This window comes from Psilocybe cubensis, chromosome 2 (genome assembly GCF_017499595.1).
Source record: "Psilocybe cubensis strain MGC-MH-2018 chromosome 2, whole genome shotgun sequence".
Taxonomy (NCBI): Eukaryota; Fungi; Basidiomycota; class Agaricomycetes; order Agaricales; family Agrocybaceae; genus Psilocybe; species Psilocybe cubensis.
The window spans coordinates 2,778,865-2,799,890 of record NC_063000.1 but is presented as its reverse complement, the minus strand read 5'-3'; the positions used below and the strand labels follow the sequence as shown (position 1 = coordinate 2,799,890).

The 21,026-nt window shown below is 44.9% G+C and overlaps 7 protein-coding genes across 7 annotated transcripts; 5 read left to right on the top strand and 2 right to left on the bottom strand.

Moving 5' to 3' along the window:
* Positions 1 to 405: 405 nt before the first annotated feature.
* On the top strand, positions 406 to 3,718 carry JR316_0002422 (Low-affinity potassium transport protein; the record flags this gene model as incomplete). The annotated part of the gene is made up of 11 exons (XM_047888216.1): positions 406 to 413; positions 468 to 896; positions 956 to 1,017; positions 1,070 to 1,237; positions 1,321 to 1,733; positions 1,785 to 1,894; positions 2,290 to 2,306; positions 2,521 to 2,656; positions 2,739 to 2,965; positions 3,234 to 3,289; positions 3,350 to 3,718. 11 exons carry the CDS (start codon positions 406 to 408, stop codon positions 3,716 to 3,718), a joined length of 1,995 nt encoding a protein of 664 aa, XP_047753139.1.
* A 1,088-nt stretch (positions 3,719 to 4,806) lies between these two features.
* On the top strand, positions 4,807 to 5,522 carry JR316_0002421 (uncharacterized protein; the record flags this gene model as incomplete). Its single annotated transcript, XM_047888215.1, has 4 exons — positions 4,807 to 4,830; positions 4,881 to 5,200; positions 5,257 to 5,309; positions 5,476 to 5,522. 4 exons carry the CDS (start codon positions 4,807 to 4,809, stop codon positions 5,520 to 5,522), a joined length of 444 nt encoding a protein of 147 aa, XP_047753138.1.
* A 1,414-nt stretch (positions 5,523 to 6,936) lies between these two features.
* On the bottom strand, positions 6,937 to 8,538 carry JR316_0002420 (uncharacterized protein; the record flags this gene model as incomplete). The annotated part of the gene is made up of 13 exons (XM_047888214.1): positions 6,937 to 7,138; positions 7,191 to 7,216; positions 7,269 to 7,309; positions 7,362 to 7,388; positions 7,449 to 7,496; positions 7,552 to 7,590; positions 7,649 to 7,750; positions 7,808 to 7,939; positions 7,995 to 8,027; positions 8,079 to 8,135; positions 8,192 to 8,344; positions 8,398 to 8,407; positions 8,473 to 8,538. The coding sequence occupies 13 exons, from the start codon at positions 8,536 to 8,538 to the stop codon at positions 6,937 to 6,939; spliced, it is 936 nt and encodes a 311-aa protein (XP_047753137.1).
* A 2,681-nt stretch (positions 8,539 to 11,219) lies between these two features.
* On the top strand, positions 11,220 to 12,020 carry JR316_0002419 (uncharacterized protein; the record flags this gene model as incomplete). Its single annotated transcript, XM_047888213.1, has 4 exons — positions 11,220 to 11,237; positions 11,295 to 11,430; positions 11,486 to 11,745; positions 11,817 to 12,020. 4 exons carry the CDS (start codon positions 11,220 to 11,222, stop codon positions 12,018 to 12,020), a joined length of 618 nt encoding a protein of 205 aa, XP_047753136.1.
* Positions 12,021 to 13,465: 1,445 nt separating this feature from the next.
* JR316_0002418 (uncharacterized protein) lies at positions 13,466 to 14,751 on the top strand (the record flags this gene model as incomplete). Its single annotated transcript, XM_047888212.1, has 11 exons — positions 13,466 to 13,543; positions 13,600 to 13,609; positions 13,666 to 13,818; positions 13,871 to 13,927; positions 13,985 to 14,017; positions 14,072 to 14,203; positions 14,262 to 14,366; positions 14,424 to 14,462; positions 14,518 to 14,565; positions 14,619 to 14,645; positions 14,699 to 14,751. 11 exons carry the CDS (start codon positions 13,466 to 13,468, stop codon positions 14,749 to 14,751), a joined length of 735 nt encoding a protein of 244 aa, XP_047753135.1.
* A 1,353-nt stretch (positions 14,752 to 16,104) lies between these two features.
* On the top strand, positions 16,105 to 19,212 carry JR316_0002417 (Arrestin-related trafficking adapter 3; the record flags this gene model as incomplete). Its single annotated transcript, XM_047888211.1, has 6 exons — positions 16,105 to 16,345; positions 16,396 to 17,091; positions 17,148 to 17,828; positions 17,880 to 18,227; positions 18,280 to 18,716; positions 18,778 to 19,212. The coding sequence occupies 6 exons, from the start codon at positions 16,105 to 16,107 to the stop codon at positions 19,210 to 19,212; spliced, it is 2,838 nt and encodes a 945-aa protein (XP_047753134.1).
* Positions 19,213 to 19,509: 297 nt separating this feature from the next.
* JR316_0002416 (Mitochondrial import inner membrane translocase subunit TIM22) lies at positions 19,510 to 20,259 on the bottom strand (the record flags this gene model as incomplete). The annotated part of the gene is made up of 4 exons (XM_047888210.1): positions 19,510 to 19,519; positions 19,573 to 19,736; positions 19,812 to 20,014; positions 20,070 to 20,259. 4 exons carry the CDS (start codon positions 20,257 to 20,259, stop codon positions 19,510 to 19,512), a joined length of 567 nt encoding a protein of 188 aa, XP_047753133.1.
* Between the last annotated feature and the right edge of the window lie 767 nt (positions 20,260 to 21,026).

Here is a 21,026-nt window from a genome sequence, read left to right as displayed (position 1 = left end):
TCATCGCATTTACCATCAACTTAACTTCTATCGCGTCCACCTCCTATTTTTGTGAGTAAAGGCAAAAAACGCCCTTTGTTGCCGCTGTCATTTTCTTTTGCTAATCAGATCATACCCATCGTTGGGATCATAGTACTTTCACCCCTCTTATATTCTCTGGTATCTTCTATGCAAGCAATGGGCGGTACAAAATATCTTACATCGACTCGCTCTTCAATTGTGTCAGCGCCATGACAGTCTGTGGGCTTGCAACCATAAACTTGAGCTCTTTGACGGGGTTCCAGCAATCAATTTTATTTATGCTCATGTGCATAGGAAACCCGGTATACATTAACACTTCGCTGGCATCAATTATGCAATGCTAACTACTATGAACAGGTCATCGTATCATGGGTGATAGTCTATATGCGCAGGTCAGTACATCGATCGTAATCATTTGTGTTCAAATACCATTTCTCTACGATTAGGTACTTTTTTGCCAAAAAATTCGAGGGTATTCTGGAAGCTGTCGCCGCTCAAAAGGCCACCCGCCTGGTTGAAACCGCCAGAAAACAGCACAGGCCTTGGCCGCACCGGTTCATTGCTTTCCTGCAAGGCAGACACATATCTGTTGAGGATGAAGATCAGGTGGAAGAAGGGGCAAAAAAGGGAGATGGAAACGCCATTCGAAAGCTGAGACCGGACATGATCCGCCGTATGGACGATGCACCCAAACTCGTCAATCCTAGTGGTTGGGTCTCCGAGGGGCGAGCACCATCTATTCGTAAAGGCTCTGTCTCAAGCACTCGGTTGCAGCTGAAGACGATTTCAAGCCCCTCGGATCCAAACAGCGACTCAGATGGTGACCGTGCTGATTCTCAAAACCGCGATATAGTCATTGACTTCGTTGAGCCCCCGTCAGTATCTTCACTCATACCATTTCCTTTGCCTCTGACTAACTTCAAACGTGATGCAGTCGAAGACCCAGACGCCTGTCTGATCCTGGCCACCCCTCAAGGCCTAACTCTCCAACTTCTAGTAAGTGGTTACGACTCTCTGCTTTCATCTATCTTTCAATATCCCTTGGTAGCGAAAATGCATAGATTCGAAACGGTTGCAGATGCCGCCCCTAGTCCTTCTGGTTCCCCTAAACGGTTTCCCCGCACACAGACCGTGGAGTTTGCTCCTCCTCCTAAACGTCCGGCTAGACTGGGACAAACCATACCAGAAAATAGCACAATCCGTGAAGAACCTCAAGGTATTGTCTCCACAGAGCCTCGTTAGCCACTCATCTTCACTTTGATATTTTGCCTATTACTGACTAATTTTTGTGATGGTTAGGGGCGAGCCGCCATTTCTTCCATACGTCAACTATGCCGCAATCGTTAAATACCTATCCGACTTCTCATTCCCACCATAGCATACATAGTCACCACACCATTCACCCTGCAACCAGTCTCACTCGCGATTTTGGAGGGTTCCCTTCTCTGTTTTCAATCATCAAGCAAATTGTCAAACGTTTATTCCCAACTCTGGAGCGCAAGCTAACACGGACTGTGACCATTCCTGCAACTGTGTCATTAACTCCTGGACTTCCTGGTTCAGAGCCTGGAAAAAAGCAAGTGCCGTATATTACTTTTGAAGCCGTTGTGGGGAGAAATTCTGCGTTCCACCTATTGACCAGTGAACAATTGGATGAAATAGGTGGCGTGGAATACCGTGCTTTGAACGCTTTGCTATGGATTGTTCCACTTGTACGTTTAGTATCAAAGTTACCGCTTATGTTCGCTCATAATTCCTCCCAGTATCACTTTGGCATCCAACTCATCGCATTTACTGTCATCGCTCCTTACATTTCTGCCCATAGATGGGACTCAATATTTAATGAGCAAATCCGACCTCTTAATCGAATATGGTTTGAACGGCGCGCTTTCTTTCTGGCTAGAATCAAGTGTTGACCCCTCTTCCTTCAGGTATTCCGCCTTTCAAGTGGTCTCAGCATACACGAATACCGGCACCTCTCTTGTCGATGAATCCATGGTGCCATTCCAGACCGCATACCCAATGATTTTTATGTTAATTATTTTAATTTTGGCTGGAAACACTGCCTTTGTGAGTTAATCGTTTAACTCTTCGTCTCACTTTTGCTTACCCTGACATAATAAATAGCCTGTTTTGTAAGCATGTCTTTCCAAAAAAAATAATATATCAATGCTCATCGACGGGTCATTATCCAGTTTACGTTTTATGATGTGAGTATGACCTGGGTTCATTATGATACTATGATATATCTTTTCATTATATCTCTAGTTGGTGCCTTAGCAAGTGTATGGCTTCACGTCCGCGCATGCACGAAACATTGCATTTCTTACTGGATCATCCTCGCCGATGTTTTATATACCTTTTTCCATCCCATCAAACTTGGTTCCTCCTCACAATAGTCCTAGGCCTTACGTATGGATTTTCCAACGCATCTCAACTGAAGATAAATTGCTGATATCACGTACAGATCTATTGATTGGTTCTTCTTTTTGATACTAGATCTCCACAATCCTGCAATTGACAGCATCCCAGTCGGTGTTCGAGTCTTGGCCGGCGTAATGCAAGCAGCTGCTGTTCGGGCGGCAGGATTTGCCATTGTACCGCTCGCCGCTCTTGCTCCAGCTGTGAAAGTATTGTATGTCGTTATGATGTACATAAGCGTCTGTATGTTATGTTTGCTTCTTTAGTTAGCGCTTCTCTTATATTTGTTTTCCCAGATCCTATTGCCATGAGGTGGGAATTTTGTTTGAAGCTGGAAACATTGCCTTCTTACTTTCACTCATCAGCGTACGGTCCACGAATGTTTACGAAGAACAATCCCTTGGTGTTTTTAATCCTCTTGATCATGACATAGAAGATGAACAAGATTTTGTCGCTTCTGGCCCAAGAATGAACGTGTGGAGCCGGTACCTTGCAATGCACGCCCGAAAGCAGCTCGCGTTTGGTGCGTTTCAACTCAAGTCAATTTTATGGGTTTACTAGGTTTACTAATAGTGATATGAAGATATGTGGTGGTTGGCATTGTCGCTGTTTGTCATCTGCATCATCGAGGTATGAAAGGTAACTACAAAGGATTGCACGAACTAATCTACCTATAACTTATAAGAAAAACAACCTCGAAAACCCCGAGCAGTTCGGGTGGTTCAATATCTTTCGTATAAGTATGCATATCGGCTTCAACAATTGCTTGTATATACTAACGTGAGCCCCAGTATTTGAACTTGTCTCCGCGTATGGAACGGTTGGACTTAGTCTAGGGATACCAGATGTAAGTTTTACAGATATCTAGCCTGCACATTACCTGAAGATATATTTGTCCTTGTCATAGCAAAACTACTCCTTCGTTGGCGCAATGCACACGTTATCAAAACTTATCATCTGCATTGTCATGATTCGTGGCCGCCATCGTGGGCTTCCCGTCGCTATTGATCGTGCTATCATGCTTCCTTCCGAATTTAAGAAAAACAAAGACGACGATGATAAAAATATTACAAACGTCGACAGCAGCACCGATAGCCGACCTTTCGTGTATTCAGAGACGATGAATAGCCGAGTTCCTCCCGACATGCGGCAGAGGACACGACGAGGGTCCAGAAAGTGGAGTGTTGGCAGTGGACAGATGGGAAATAAGAACGACGACGAAGGGGAAGGAACCGCTCACATCCCGGATCATGACAGTAATAAACGCAGCAGTTAAAGGCTGCATCTTTCAACACTTGTCCCAGTTTACTTTTCTTACTTGATTCTCTTATGGTTATACATAGATTTATAGACAAAAGGATTGTTCAAGCACATCATGTATAATGTTGTTGTAGTAGTATTAATATTAGTAGCGGTATCAAGTACTATACTAGTTCATTTGAATAATTGTTAATTGTTATTCATGTATATCACTTATCATACGTTGTCTTTCCTGCCATGAGTATAATGGGCGACAATATTGACCTACAATGGCGCGTGTCAGGAGCATGGCCAGGCATCAATATCATACTACAGACTTGACGACATAGCCATGGTGCGTGATATTTCTCTTCTTCTCCACTATTCAACATCAACTCCGAGATTCCTATTCTTTTTCTCTATACCCACCGCAGCATCCACCTACATTCATAGTGATCCAGGGTGGTTAATAGGCCAAGATGTTGTATTGCCACCTGAATAAGTTTCACCGGTGATTATAACGCCTCACTGGAACGTGTTTGCCTCGCCAGATTACTAGGCTTCCGCTCTTATTTGGCTTATCGGAAGATGGATTCAAGATCACTCTACATTTTCTACACTAAAGGATAAACCTGGTCAGTCATGCGATATACATGAGGCCTGCGCACGTCATACGTCTTGCATGTGCTCCGAGATCGACATCTGTGACTCCGCGAGAATGCTACATAACCAGAAGACGACGGAGTTGGTCTGCACTAGCACTCACAACTCTCTTTGGGACCTCCAGTATACTGAAAAAGTAACCTTCAAGACGATATGCCCTACGCCACGCATGAAGTTCCCTTGGTTGGAGCCTCCCAGGTGTGACTGTACCCCGCTATATGTCTTAGGAGAAACTTTAGCAATTGACGGCCATACCCACTAATAGGAGTACTCTGTCGAAACGGATCTCTGTGATCTCCTTCAAACCATGAATATAGACACATCCGTTCATAATCCGAGAGTGAGATTGGATATCTGTGTCCACTGTTCAACAACTTATCCTATCTTATTATTTGGAGAAAGAAACTTACCCAAGAATCCATCAGCTTACCATGTTATCCAACAAACGAGCGCGACGATTGCATGTCAGACGATCCAAGCTATCAAGTAAGTAGCAAGGTTAAAGCCCGTGGATTTCTTTACAAATACGTCTACAGCATCTTCATCCAAGTATTCAGGCCGAAAGCTCGACCCCATACTCAAGCAAGGAGCAAGAAAAATCGTACGGCTGCGCCTTTCTCCAAATGGTCCGCTCACAAATGGAGGATTATCCAACCACCAATGGCGAATATCTCGACGCCATCTTCACCCACCGCGAAATCTTGTACTCGTATCCGGCTGCCCACTGGGAGTGCGCCCGTGCCTTCACTGACATCGCCTATATGTTGGAGAAAAGGGCATGGCGAGCAGACCGAGAGGCGGACACTGAAGCTGTGTCTGCATTCCGACATGAAGCATGGGTTATCGCATCATCTCTGTGAGTTTATTGTGTTACTGACAATCAATAACTTGCCTTATAACGACTTTTTGTAGGGCCCCTATACCAATTAATCCAGTCGAACCGACAGCCACTACGATGAGTTCAGGTGCACCATTCGTGTGCACCATGATGCCCATGATGTAGCTCTACAATAGAACACTGCTTAGATTGTTAGAGAGGTTCAATTTATCTACATCATTGCACACCGTTTTACGCTCACGCTCATCGTACTGTCATAGAACTTCTACACTAATTCATATCATCTTCATCAGGTCACGCCGAGACCAAAAGCACAACACTGGACAGGCTAAACTTATAATTAGTTCTTACTGCATATGCCCATTTGTTTTGTTTTCTCACAACAGTGGCAAATCTGGGTAGGTTAGCCGTTCAGGGCTTTGCCATAGACTGAGTCATTCCCAAATGAATATTTTTCGAAGCAAGAGAGCGTACCCATTTCAACGCGGTAAGCTCGCGTCTATGCCAATTGGTGAGTATAAGGTCCGCGTTGAGACGGTTCTAATAAGACTCAATAGATACACTTTATGACCACACCTCGAGGCCAAATGTTGATTTGAAGAGATGTGGTATGTATGGCCTTTGTTTACCACTTCCATAAAATTATTTATGGCACCCATATTACACGGAGGCAGTAACACAAGAGGAGCAAAACGAAGACGATGAAAAGGCTCGCCGAGAGGCGTTGAGGGACCTCATCGAGTCATGGATGGACAGGCTCCAACTAATCAGCGTTATTGTGAGTGTCGCAAAAGAGTTGTCTGGCCGCCTTGATGTTGCTAAAGGTGTTCGGTACTCAAGACAACCTTCTTTGCTTCAACTGAAGCTAGTATGATTACGATAAGTGCCCCCAGTTCAGATGGCACGGGGCCAATGTCAGTAATTGCCCAAGTCGCAAATATCGGGATAATGGGTGCATTAGTTGTTCATTCAAATGCGGGTGCGCACGCCTTTCGACCTTTGGTAACTGAGCTCTTCGTCTGATTATGACACATGTGAACATGACGCCGGTATTCAGCTTTTATATCGTTTCTTGCGTCGTTCTTCTTGATTAGATATAAATTAAAGATGGCTAGAAATGAGGAACAACAAACCGAAGAGAAAGGAAATCTCCTCAAAAAAAGTCATCAAATGGCTACCCTACCAACAGCACCGTCTAGATCTGAAGACCTCGAACGCGTCGAACGGTCACCAAAATTCTCCACTTCCGAACGCTCTACGGACCCTACTCCGGGCATGATCAGAATGTCATCTCCTGTCAATCCAGGCAAAGTAGTCTATTCAACCAACCCCCATCTGGTTCAAGTCGGGCCATTTCAAGGCCTTCCACCAACTCACCTTTTGAGCCGTTGCCACACACTCTGCGTGTACCTGACAGTTCTTGGCTTTGTACTAGCACTGATAGGAATCATCTGCTTTGCATGGGACCGCCTTCCTCGTAGCGTTGGCATATCATCCAGCTCCTTCATGGTCTTGTGTTTGCTTGCGGGGGTGTATATATGGGTTAAACCAGACCCAGAGGAAGGAACAGACTCGCATATTTATTACACCGGTTAGGTGTTTTCGTGGATACGACCAAGCTTGTTCGACGTTCAGACGAGGTTACCCTTGTGTGCTTTTCAAATTATGATGTTGATTAATCTTTTCACGTATGATGGCTCTTTATAAACTGAAATAAGGTAGGTGTTGAAGAATTCCAATCCATTATTCAGAAGTTAATGTATCGGCTTCATTTTGAATGCCATAGGGTCGGCTTCAATATTTTGGGGAACGGCACTAATATGCCCTCCTGTTGCGAATTCAACGGCCCCCGTTGAGAATTCACCACCGACCCATTCCAATTGAGGTCGACGTGCGTGATCGCGCATATGAAGAATTACACGCGTTGCAAGCATGGAGTGCAAGCACCTTTCCATCCTGTCAGAAAATGGGTCAGGATTGAACCCGTTAAGTGTTCTTAAGGACTCACGAAGTAAGTACGAAGCGCCGTGTTGGCTGGAATATGATCAGATATGACTATGACTATGGATAACTACTCGTGACTCACAGCTGCCGCAATCGCGAGGACGATATTTAAAACAGATAGGACTAAATGTGGAGCAATTAACGGAGGTGAACAACAAAGTGGCGTCCAGCTTACTGAAAAGGTAGATATAATAAAATGTGCCTAAATTTGCGCTTCGGTCAGTACCGAAAATATGGAGAATTCCATGTAGGTTCAACATACCGTCCCGATACACGATTGTGGATAATGTAGAGTTGACTCCAATTTTATCTGTATGAACCCGTTGAGTTTTGGAAGACAGTTGAACATGCTATCGGAGACTTACATGCTCTCCAACCAGGAATAAGCATGAGAATCAAAGTAACTATAATTTTCGCTATTGTAACCAATTTGAACAGTATAAGAAAGCTGGAATCGCTTACTAGTATTCCAGATTATAAGTGAAGTCCAGCACCATATTACAAGGTTCGACGCATGAATAACGAAACAACCCGTGATCCCAGGAAGAGGAGGTTCCTTTGAAACTGAGAGGGAGAAAAAAAATTAGCCAGACAAATATCACCATTTCCCCATGAACGCACATTGGAGTGAGTTGGCGAAGAAGAACATAAAGACATATGCCGGGACCCATACGGCGATGAATGCCATAGGCAAAAGATATCCAAGCGCTTTACTGCGGTTCCAAACGGCCCAGACACGCATGGTAAGCAAAACTAAGTATAAAGGGTAAATGTTCCTAGCAGTTAAAATGAAGGGAAGTTGACAGACGTTCTGATACAGCAAACCCAGTGATATATAGGACTACGTTTTGGTTCAGTACCATTTCTTGTGCGAGTAAAATTGAAGACATACATCCGGTGGCCTTTTGAAAACTCGTACACTCGTCGTGGCCTCGAGGAACCAAATCACCTAGTGCATTCACCGTAAGTTAAACTAGGAGGAGGAGGAGAGAATCCCGGACGTACGATAAAGGGTCAAAATGCAAGTGTCGATGAAAGGAAGATATCTTTGAATGAGGAAGAGAACCTTAATTGAATTCCACCGCGACGTCCAGACAAGATCAACTTCCATGCCAATGGTGATGAAGTAGTCCCAGACAAACAAGGCGGCAGCGGCCACTAAGAAGTTAAATCAGGTTCATTCTCTGACCACCAGTTATCGGAAAACTCACCCTCCGCCCGCTAGTTTCGAAGATTTACTGATATTAATGAAGTAGTTCTGTGTAACTCAGAAAAAGAACACGTACAGTGACCATGCTCACTCCATGCATTGCATCTATGATCAGGGCAAGGTTTGATAACTCGGACTCCATCGTGGTGTTGGTTTTGTTAAAAGAGCGCAAGAGTACAAGTTCGTGGAATAGTTAGAGTGCAACGAAGAGATCGGAATCAGGGTACCTCGACCGGCTACACAAACATTAGCCCAGGGGAAGAGGGACTGTGGTTGTGGGGATGACAGTCACAGTCAAGGAAGAAATGCACCGGCCGCAAATGCCCTCATTGACCAGTTGTCACAGAGGCTATAGATATACATATGAAGCATCGATAGCAAAGAGTGTATTCAAATTGATATTTGCTGAAACTGTGCATCACAACCTATCACAACCCCTGGAGGCCTTTATTGATCGAGTCTATGCACCCGGTGGGCCCAGGACTGTTTTGCCTAGCGATTGACCCTTCGATGTTCTTTATGCATGCGATCCAGATAGAATCACAGAACGTCTCTTGAGTCAAAGATTGTGTACTAGGGGTTACCAATGGCCTCAGTCTTACTAGTTTCAATGCGGCTATTCTGATTGAGTTGTAAACGTTCTGCAAGTTAAATAGCCCCTAAGTCGAAGCCGCTCCAGTTTGCCGATACACATGGAGACCTGAGATGGAGACAGATGGAGATCCGCATGCATGTGAGCGATCACGACGAGGATTTGACTGGATTTGAGCATTCAGTAGACTAATAGCCGTCCAGGCAAATACAAATAGTGTCGGAATGAGTCGTTCCATAATAATGATTGGTATTGACTTGCAGAAATACGATGTCCTGGAGCAACACCCTGTAACATCTATAGAGAATGCTGTCATGTAGCAAGCTCGTAAGCTTCCTGTGGTGGCTGGGGTTGACTAGTGGCAGGTGGGTACAGAATATCATGTGGTGGCTGGCGTTGGTAACGCTGAAGTTCTCTCCGGACGATCGATCTGACTTTTGTAGACGACTCATTCGAATATGCCGTTATCGAGATGTAATCCAGATCAGTGTGTGTCGTGTTGCCAAGAACAATAATGTGAGTAACTCTGCTGGCCGGTATAAGCGGATTGGCAGTCTTGAAGAGGACCAAAGGTCACCATCTAGGTCATCATCGCAACATCATCTGGCAGAATTTGTCAAAAGGAGTCGGTATGTGATTATTGACTCTTGGGCCATGATGATACCATGGCTCCTGGCTGCTAGCAGATCCTGGTTTGAACAAAGCTTACAAGGGCAAGATAACCAGGCAGCAGTATTGTCAGGGCATGATGCATGATGCTTTGGTGACCGAAATGGGAAGAGTTGCAAGCGCAAACAAACAATGAAATTGGTAATGTCAATCACGATGGCAAGGTCATTCTTTTGCTTGTACAGGCTTGTACTACTCACAAGCTTTTTCTAAAGGTTTTTATCGAAGAACCTGGCTTTACAGGGGATTTGACATGTGGCTTGACATGCACCATTGCCCTCTAAAATGCAGTCTCCGTTCGATATGTGTTTAGTTTTACAAGGTAAACTGTGCATGTGTGGCTCAGTTAGCTCTTGGCATCTCGTGGTCATGTGAATAGATCCAAAAATCTCGATAATTTCATATAAACAAGCGACATGCGCGTACAAAATAGGCGCTCGGAGTTAAGCAGAGCGTATGAAAACCATAGTTTATACACCAGAAATAAACCTATCTAAACCTTTGTAGTCGACAAAATATATCATTGTATCCCAACTCTTTTGAACTGCATGTCCTCGTAGATGAATAGAAAGAGAGCGTTGTCAAGGACGTGTCGATCGCTGGGTTACCGAGTCCTTCGTGACCATGGGACTTGTTACCTGCTGCTCACGAGGGGGTGGTCAACCTGCAAGACACCATAGGACAACGACTGTGAAGGAAAGACGCCTAAAATGATTAAATCGCTAACAAGGCCGCGAACCCGGCCGAAAATTCTCTTAATGGCATCTGCATCATCATTGAAAAGTTCAAGTCGCTGTCGCCTTGAAGTTGCAAAAAGACTGGCAAGGGTTTGATTCGGTATATAATCCTCATTGACGGGGATCTGACAAACAAAAAACAGGTGTACCGCGTAGCACATATATAGGATCTGATGTATCTTCTATTTGGAACGGTTTAACTTTGATAATAAGTCAACTCATTAACGAGAAGCAGTGGGGTCAAGGTGGGGTAGTCAGGATTGCTATGTAAGCGATTATTCCCACGCAACTCTGGCTCTTTTTTTCTGTCGTTCATTCTGACACTCTTCAAAGTTCACAGCAAGCGGGTGTATGCTATCTGCATACTTGTCTCGTTGTGTATCATCCGCACAATCAGGGCCTCATCGTTCCTTTCATTTCATTTCAACTAAGTATAGTTATCGCTTCGCAAATTCGGCACATGAAATGAATCAGATCCTCATGCCCTTCTGGGATTTTGTATGAAAGCTTGGGTTACCCATGTACACCAAACTGAGACTGAATGTGTGTGTTTCCTTGTATTTCTCCTTTGAATAAACATCTTTCTCTCAGGACGGGGTGGAGCTGGGTGTGCTCTTTGCTTGAAAAACTTGTGTTTGTGATGTCATTTTGGCATCACCACTCACACGCCGACCAATCAAAGTTAATCTCAGCTTGCGTTCCTTACGTCTTTTTTGTTGATTCTTCCTGGTAGAAGGCAGCGTAAAAAATGCAGCTGTATCCAGCTGGCATCTTACTTCCCTTTCACCTCCCACCTCCGACTCTTTCCTTTTACTTTGGACCAACATGCGATTCGCCCTCCTTGTATGCTCCCAATATGTCAGTGCTGATGCTAGGCTCATTATATTCCATTTTTTATAGGTTGCCGCTTTTGTCGTCTCTGCATGCGCAAAGACAATCGTGATCACCGTTGGAGGTAACACTACCAGTGACCCTGGTGCAGTCTTCAATCCTCAAACTGTGGTCGCCTCTGCAGGCGATGTTGTCATGTTCAATTGTAAGATTCTCCTCGCTGAAGCCTCCTTTTATACGTCTGAACCATTTTTTTCTAGTCACCCAGGGCAACCATACCGCAACGCAGTCTACTTTCGCGTCCCCTTGTACGGCCGTCCACTTCACAAACTCTAGTATCAATGGCTTCGACACTTCTTTCCGTGACACACACAATGGAACAGCCATCACTCAATTCACCCTCCCGATAACTGACAATACCACCACCATCTGGTTTTTCGACTGGAACACGTGCCCAGAAGGTGGTGTCGGAGGAATCAACCTCAATGACTCGAGCCTTGAAACATTGGAAGGCATCACTGTAAGTTTTCACGCGTTGACCTTGACAAGAAACGCGTTATTAATCTCAAGTTATTTTTATATTATACTTAGCGTAACGCCATCCGGTTGAATGGAACGGGGTCTTCTAGTTCCTCAAGCAGTGCCTCTCACACTGGTAGTTCTACTCAATCTGCAACCTCACCAACGTCTTCGGCCAACAATGTTGACAACTCTTCCTCTGCTGATCGTGCTGTAGTTCTTGGGCTCTCCGGCGTCTTGCCTGCGTTGGCCATGTTGCTCGCTCTTTCTTTGTAACGAACCTCAGTTTTTTTGGATCGGAATTGTGGCACCTTCATTCTTTCTTGCTGAATTATGTGGATCTGTAGACTTTCTTTTGACAGCGCGTTGTCATATTCCTCCCGTCTTTATCATTTTTGAGGGTTTTAATTCTTTGCCCATTACTTTGCGAACACGTACTTCTGGACTATACATTGCTCTGTTATTGGGAAAGATATGGACTATTAGTTATTGTTTGTGAATATCTTGAATAGATGGACTTCAAATTCTCAGCTTTGTTCGATGAACATGGCTTAGCACTTCTCTTTTAACCTTGTAAAAGATTTGGTAGGCTTGGGGGAGAACAAGAACCACTCTCAAGCTGTTGCACGGTAACCCTCACGCTAATGGCTATGATATATGTCGTTAAATTCGATTTTCGTCCATCTTCACTTTGAGACTTGGACTTCACCGGTTCACCGCTCAGGTAAACCCGCTAACCTTAGGCTGCCTCACCCGTGCGTCTTAGCACATCGATTGCTTGTTGCACGATAATAAATAGAATACAGCACGATAATAAATAGCATACAAACAAACCCTTAGGCTGCGGCCAGCTAAATTGGGTAATTGATTGACGACTCGGCATTTTCGCATCAATCTCGGTCATCCTCTTTCGGATCAATTACCTAATATGGCTTACCGAGACTAATCGGCGCGTATCACGCACAACCTCGACGCCTGTTTACTCTTTTAACTTTTCACATTGTAGAATCTATGCGAACCTCGGAAATTGTCTTTTTCTTTTTTTTTGACTTTTTAACACGCCATGCTCTGCGTTTAATTCCTCCCGGACTCAGTAAAATTCCCCGCGTGAATGGATCGAGACGGGAAGCCTAATTTCGATGCAAGCGGAGTGCACCTCAAAGTGGAGACACTGGAGAACTTGAAATTTATCTGGTTTTTATTAGTATCTGGTCCAGCAGGGTCCAGCTTAAAAAGAGCGGTAGCAATAAACGCGAACATATCTATAGCATTTGAAATTCTGGCGATCGCGACATGTGGGTGTCTTGACCACGACGTGGACGACAGCAGACGACAGCGATCCTCGTGTTAACTGTTACTGGACGTTGCTGACTTGGTCCGAGCCACTATGATCTGGCATCATTCAGGTTCATTCAAAATACTATTGATCCACGATGCAGCATCTCTTGAAGTATTTAATTGCATTTGTCTCTGGGAGCAATCTGGAGCAATCGACTATCGCAATGGCCTGCAATCTCCAACATGGTAGTATCCGACCGTTACCCGACCATGCAGGAACATATACCGGTATTTTGGCCCTTTTAGCTCACGCTTGGCTGGTGTTGCAATGATACAAAGACAGATAAACGCCTTCCCTTCGCATTATGATATATTTCTGCATCTTCATTTCCGCCATTTTTTCTGGCCTAGCTGTCTAGGGTCCAACAAACTCAAGTTCGAAAATGTCAGGATTTGTTTCTACTGGGGACCCCTTGATAGATGCATTGTTAGCAGCTGGGCTTATTGGTCCATTCGTGACAGTGCGTACACTTTGTACTGTCCTTCCTACAAGCACAATGATGTTAACGATGTACAGTATTCAGATGGTGCGTTTTCATTCGTTTCAATGAACCACACAAATCCATCTTACACAGTTCATAAGTTTCGGCAAGCACGGTATTCCTCTACGATTACCTCCTCACACTCTCTATGGAAATCGACCTGATATGGCGCTCACCTTGGAATGTCATTAAAATTATATTTATTATTCAAAGATACTTGCCATTCATTGACACTTGCTTTTTGACAATCTATCGTGAGTTTTGCACCAATTAAGCGCCATCATGATTCTAACATCGCGGTGACAGGACAACTTGGTAAACTTACAATAGCTCAGTGCGAAATTCTGCCATACTTTAACGGCTGTAAGTACTCCTCGAAGGATCGGGTGAATGCAGTTGGGCTCACAACACGGTTTATAGTCATGTATATGTTTGGACTAGCCCTTTCTGAAAGTTCGTACGATTTTTGTTTGACACGAACATGCTTAACCGTTATGTTTGCAACAGTTCTCCTCAGCATCCGTGTGTGGGCAATTTGGGATCGGAACATGAAGCTGGCCTACTTTCAAGCCGTTTTGTTTGTAATTATATGGTCTCCGGCCTTTTATGCGATGTACGCATATGTCTCGTCTTTGCGATGTACGCAACGTCCTCCTCGCATTAGTACAACTTCCTATTGACATGCGTTCATCTTTAGACGCCAACCCTCCTGCAAACTTGCTTGATTATAGAGGGTGTTTCATCGTGGACGCCAAAGAATATGTTCTCTGGTCGTGGGTCGGAGTTTTGCTGTGGAATACAGGTGCAAAAGTTAACTCATTGAAAAAATAATGATTCTAAAAGTTGTTTTCCTCCTCAGTAACCCTAACTTTCACCTTGATACACAGTTTCCGCTCTTGTCCGTATATCTGGTGTCCATAAAATTTGGCATAGCTAATGTTTCCGTCTTCCAGATCGAGCTGGGCTAGTTTCAGGACTAGCTGCCGTCATTTACCGCGATGGTAGGCCTACTTAAAATATGTATTTTGAATTCTTCTCACTTGTTCTTCTCAAGGTGCCTACTTTTATGTGTATCTTTTCAGTAAGTTGTTAATTAGGATTTAGTAAACATAGCTGATCATCTCTTCAACTCAGTTTTCTCGGCTTTAAATATTGTTTTTACGACCACACTTCAGGCAAGAATTTAGCACCACCACTAGGCATTTCATATTCACTGATTGGTGGTATCATTTATTATAGCCGGCGAAAAGAGTCATAGTTCTGTCGTAAGTGGCGATTTTCTGTAGCATCAGGTGGCGCTTACGGACCGTCATTCTCTACAGCCTTGAACGTTGTTTGCATTCTATGATTGCTAGTCGGGTTATACTCCATATGCGCGCGCAGGCTAAGAAAACCGACCTAATGAGATGGACAACCACGGGTCGAAATACCACAAGGCAACAGACGTACCCCAGTGCGGTAGGCGTCCAGTCGAAAGATTTGACTGTTACGATAAACCACAAAGTGCCGGAGGATCCCAGTGGATATGTTATGCACCTACGGCAACTCAGCCAGGCTCCATTGGATACAGCGAAACCAATCGTTTGAAGGTGTAAACCAGGGCAATCTAGCTTTTTTTTTGTGTAAGTAATACTTTTTTCACCTGGTTGAAGATCCCGTCATCATGACATTCGACCACAGATGTAGGCCTGAAGATATACCAGTATTCTATTTAATTCTATCTAACTCCCTTTTTCTGGCCTCTACATTCCATGGGGAAAAATCGGCATGCGTGATTCAAAACATCATGTTCTGATTGGTCAATCGAAGTCATTCGAGCAACATTTAGGACTTTTTGACCGGTTGGTATCAGCCGGCTTGCCTTCGTGGTAAGTATTTTAGTATACATCCAATCGGTCATAGAGGAGGCCGAGACTGTTGAAGTTGGACCTATAACATGTTCCGCCATGTTCTAACTTGGGAGAGCTCTTGTCTGGAACCCTCCGTTCGAGGCCTTGGCAAAGAGTCCTAGTTGAATCCTGTGCATCCTGGAAAAGATTTGTAGCGCATCTATGACAATGTTTACGAAATAATAAAGGGAAGGCATATTGGAATGTACCATTTTCCCAGTAAGCGGTGGAATCGTTGGACCTGGTGGGTATGGTGGGTAAGTTTGTAGCGACGTTGCAGCTCGTTGCAGTTGGCGACGTGTGTGCTTTGATCAAATTGGAATATTCCGGGAAGTTTGCCGTTAGGGAAGTCGTTGATCAGAATTGATTGGCATGTCAGGGGAGCAACGTCTCCCCAGTGACTTGCATTCCAAATTGCAGTAAACTTTTGTATAAAGATCGCAGTGCGGGAAAAATGAGAAAAACAGGTGTTCCAGGTGCTGAAAAGGGTGAATGCTGCTCACGCCCATTTATACTCGAGGAACCCTGCCCGACCGAGACCTTTTCGCCAAGATCCCTTCCTCAATGCTCTCCGCTCAGTCTTGAAAAATTCTTATCAGCAAGATTATCTCCTCGACTCGCAATTTCACGCCATTTGTATAACTATTAACTATGCATTCACAAACTCATTCCCATAATGACAAGACGAAACGGAGCAATTCTGTCTCAATACGCCTAACCGAGTCGGCTGTCTTTTTGCGTACCGACGGCGCGCCAGTTAGGCGAGGAGCAATACCAGATCCTCGTACTTCTTTGGTCCGCGGCTTGTTAATCCTTGACCTAGTGAAACCCACAAAGTTAACAAGTATCGAGGTTGAACTCTCTGCTACAACTGCAAATGCATGGCCCGAAGGTTCGTGCATCGGTTAACTTTATCGGTACCGCTAATATTTCTAACCCTAGGCATTGGTGCCCGTCGCATAGATGTGACCGAAGAGCACAGAGTATTTCGTGCTACAACAACCTATTTTAATGCCGGAAAATCTCAGCATCCTACCCGACGGACTGCCTCCATTGGACCTGGAATTCTCTATTCTCAACAGTACAACCAAAACCTAGATTTTGATAATAGTAGTGGGGATTTGGAAGATGATTTTGAAGACGATTGGGACTACTTGAGGGACCAAGCATCTCGTGCGGATACGTCGGTCACACGATTTGCTCGCTCGAGGTCGAGAGACGCTCGTAGGACAAGCACTTCAGAATTCAATCATAGGAATGGGAGGTCGAGCTCTATCGGTCTCCAACCCTCACAGGCAAGCCCCCATACATCACAGACGACCCAGGTTGATGAGCCTTCCCCTGTTCCCCCGGTCGCAGCACCTGTTGCTACTTCCTCCTTCCGCGCTTCATTTATGGACTCACGAACTCGTCCCAATCGACGGATGAGCATCGACAACGGCCAATTTCAGCGGATGCCGCTTTACGAGGCGTACCACCAGGAAGATGAAGACTTACAGAGATTGGCCCCAATTCCACCATATTCACCATTTCCTCCATCGCCTATGGAGCATAACGTTTTTTTGATGGATAGACAAAACAGTGGCCAGGCGGACTCACCGATGTTTTCCGGTCTGCGCTATTCTCAAAATCATGGCAGTGAGTTGTTACTTTGATTTACAAAGTTATATTATAAAAAATTTCCGATATGCTAGGTCAAACAAACTTGTCGCCGTCCATACAGCCAAACCACCTTGAACCGTCTCTCTCACGTCACACAGGCTTACCCAACCCAATTATGGAGCATGGGGAATTAGAAGCATCGACGCTGGGCCAACAACATCCATCCGATAATGAGAACCACGACCAAGCTCCTCGGGATATTCTCACTGCGTCGAGCATGCGCATATCGCGCCTTCCACATTCACCGAGAGCTCTGCCATATACATCTCCGATGTTAGATACCCGTCTATCAGCATCTTCGTCAATGTCTTCCTCTTCATCGTCTTCGCATCCTCCTCACACACCTCTCACCGCACAAGATTCGCCGACGATTGGGTCGAATCATGAAAGGGGAAGAAAGGGTTCTCGATTCAGTTTCGCGGCGGTTTCTAACATATTCATGGATGCTGTACGACCGAAGCTGTCAACATCGAAGGAGAGAGGTTTAGCCGGACCGAGGGAGTCCTCTGTGGACGGCAACAGTCTCCATCATCATCGACGAGGAAGGACTATGGAGAGAGAATGTGCAACAGACCTGCATGAAGATCTGACAGAAGAAAACGAGGGATCAAGAGGAAGAGGTTCTACAGAACGTGGACGCCATGTTTTGGGTAGAATTTTGAAGGACATGGAGCACAAACCAAGGTCAGACGGTTGGAAAGAGTTCAAAAAAGGTACGCAATCATTTTCATTCAAATCAATATAAGCTCAACACTTTTATTTAGGAACATATACATATCCAATATCTTTCACTATACCTGCTAATGCGCCTCCAACAATGCAATGTGACTATGGGTCTGTAGGGTGGAAACTCAAAGCCAGTGTTCATCGGCCTGGAGCATTCAAGTCCAAGATGACTGCCGTTCGCGAGGTCATCACTGTTGCTTGCCCTACGGAAGAGGACACCGAAGATACTGAGAATATCATTGTCGAGAGACAGTGGGAGCAACAATTACAATACTTGATCTCAATCTCTGGAAGAAGTTTCTATATCGGTGGAACGGTTCCGGTTACATTCACATTCATGCCTCTTACAAAGATGCGGATACATCGGTTGTCGGTTTACATTGAAGGTGATTACACTCGTCACGTTGATTACACAGGAAACCTCACTTTATATCACAGAACGGGTGGACTATTATACCAATATGCGTCGTATTGCTCGTACTGATCCACTCACTCGTTTCACACTTTTATCTATCAAAGGGGAAGGGAAAGGCGCGGATCCAATACTACCACTCGACTCCGATTCTCCAGATGCATTCCGCCAATCTCCTCTGTATTCTCTAGTCAGCCACCCATCGTCCGAAGTAGACCTTTCTGAATTAGCATCGAACCTCATGGGACCTGGGCCTTGGACTTTCCACCAGGATTTACAACTTCCCAAATCTTGTAACACAATGCATTTTACGAATAAAAATCGTCGAAGCAACATTGTTGTGTCGCATATGCTCAAAGTTGTCATCAGAGTCGAAAGAGGAGACGATGTCCATGTGGATGGAAGGACGGGTAAACGGAAACTATTTGACATTGTGGTCCAGACGCCGGTACTGATACTTTCGGTAAGTGACTAAATATTGATCGACGACATTCTGTTTGCTGAGAATGACGCTGGATTTGTAGTGCCGGTGTAATCCTGAATGGACTTCCCTGCCTCGATACGACGCTGTCTTCGATGATTCTCAGACAATAACACCGAACTGCCCTTGTCAAGTCGCGCGCGTGAAAGCGCAAGCAGAAGCTACTTCGCGTGCTATGAGCAATGTGTCTTCGGTGTTGGATCGTGTCACCTCCAGACAGTCATCTGATTCGTCTGGGGCGTCAGCAGCGGAGACAACCGTTGTTTCTCCTTCTACGACGTTTTCTTTGATGCGGCTGAACCAACACGACGCCTTGCTGCGCTCCAATGATCTCTACGAACGATTAATGTCAGGGCAAGAAACGGAGAGCGGAGAAGCACCGCCTGCATATGACGCGTCCTCAACTTCGCCTCACGGGATCCCTATTTCACCAGCTCCTGCACGGACGAGTTCCGCGAATGAGGTTGCTGTCGTTTGATCTACCTCTGTATCACACTTTTTTGTATTGCTTATGTAGTTCGCTTGTTGTACCTTTTGTTTTTTTAACACTTTGTTCAGCTAAAAGTCCCTTGGATTGTAGACCGGGGGCAACAAGTCATTCCTTGAAGTTACCGCTCCGTTGACTTGGTGCAGCCTACACTACACATAGTTCAAAATCATCCTTTGCCGTTCGAGCAGGAGAGTGGTGTAAGTAATGGTTCCGATTAGGTATTGATACTGGTACAATGCGTTAGAATGGAAATATAAGTTACATCTAAAGGGTAAATGAAGGTCGCTAGTCCTCGCTAGACAGGCGGATAATTAGAAGGATTCAAATAAACAATGCAATTGGACGTACTCAGCCGGCTCTCTTCGTAAGAACAATAAATCGATAGCTGCTGAGAAAGCGGCGAAAGCCAGTCCGCCGCCAACAGCAGCTTTGGGCCCCGAATTACGAGCAAGAATTCCTCCGGATACAAATCCTGCTGAAACCGAGTTATAGATATCATTTTTGGCACGGTACTACAATGATTGAAATTATATTAACATTTTTTTGAAATAGGACTTGGAAGGAGCAAGACTTGCCGATTCTATCACACATTCAATACCAGCAAAGAGAGCACCGATTTTTCCAAAGGATTTTCCACTCGTCCACATGCCTTTGCCCATTTCTTTGAAGATGGCGCTGGCTTTTTGTGTGGTATTTAGGGTAGCCTGTGCTTGTGTTTGCGACCGTAGATATGGGTCCTCGTATGCAAATGACGCAGACATGAGCGAGAAGAACGCGCCAATACCGAACCCTAATATTTGATATCAGAAAATCACTCATTCGAAAGCAACTAGTGAATCGCGCACCTGCACCTCCGGCCAACACAGTTTTCACTGGACATGACTCCATGGCCGATGTCATATAACCTTCCCAGCGTTTGTTTTGCTCGTATATCGGTCTGTCCTCCTCCTGAAAACCAGGAGGTAAAGGTTCCTTGTGAGGGGCCCATATGGGTACGCGACCCGGAAGGTGGTTTGTGCTCGGGTTCACGTTCATTCTCGTATTTTTGTCTCACCCTCTAGGTTGTCGGACAGTGGACTAACCAACGAGCGTTGGGGAACGGAGCAAATAATGACAGGCGCGTTTGAGCTTTACTTCGAGTTGCCGAAATTTTGTGCGGACAAGCCGAAGTCTCATGACCGGCTTTCTTATTTAATGCCGCAATAGAGCCAGCCGCCCACATTCTTGACTTTCTTTCCTGTTCTTTGTATACACGATTCTTGTCTATGTTAGTTGCCATCGAACAACGTCTGGAAAACACTACCTCCTCCTCTCTGTGCAGTCTTGAAACGCCTATAAGAAAGAGCATCAACAAACAAACAACTATAGCAATCGACGATGTACCCGACCAAATCATCCATAGGATTTTGGACTTTTATATGAAGACGCCAAGGCAGAATGTCGGTCAGCTCAGGCTGGTAAACAAACGTCTGGCAGAACTTTCTCTTTGCTACACTATGAGGACCATAATAATATCCTCGCCCGCACAATTTGTGAAACTATGCTCTTCTGGTCATGGTCCTCTATTGAACCAAAGCTTAGGCAAGCACGTACACTGCTTCGAGTTACGTTTTATGTCGCGGATTCCGGAAGTCGTGGAAATCAATGATCGTATTGCATTGGCGTTCCCCAATCTAAAAGTTGTGCGTTTTAAATTTTCCACTGGGGTTCTGATATACTCCGGCGACTCTCTACAAACATTGTTGACGGAAGACACACTCTTCCGGTCCTATGGTGTAAATTCTGATTCGTCTTTGCATCGT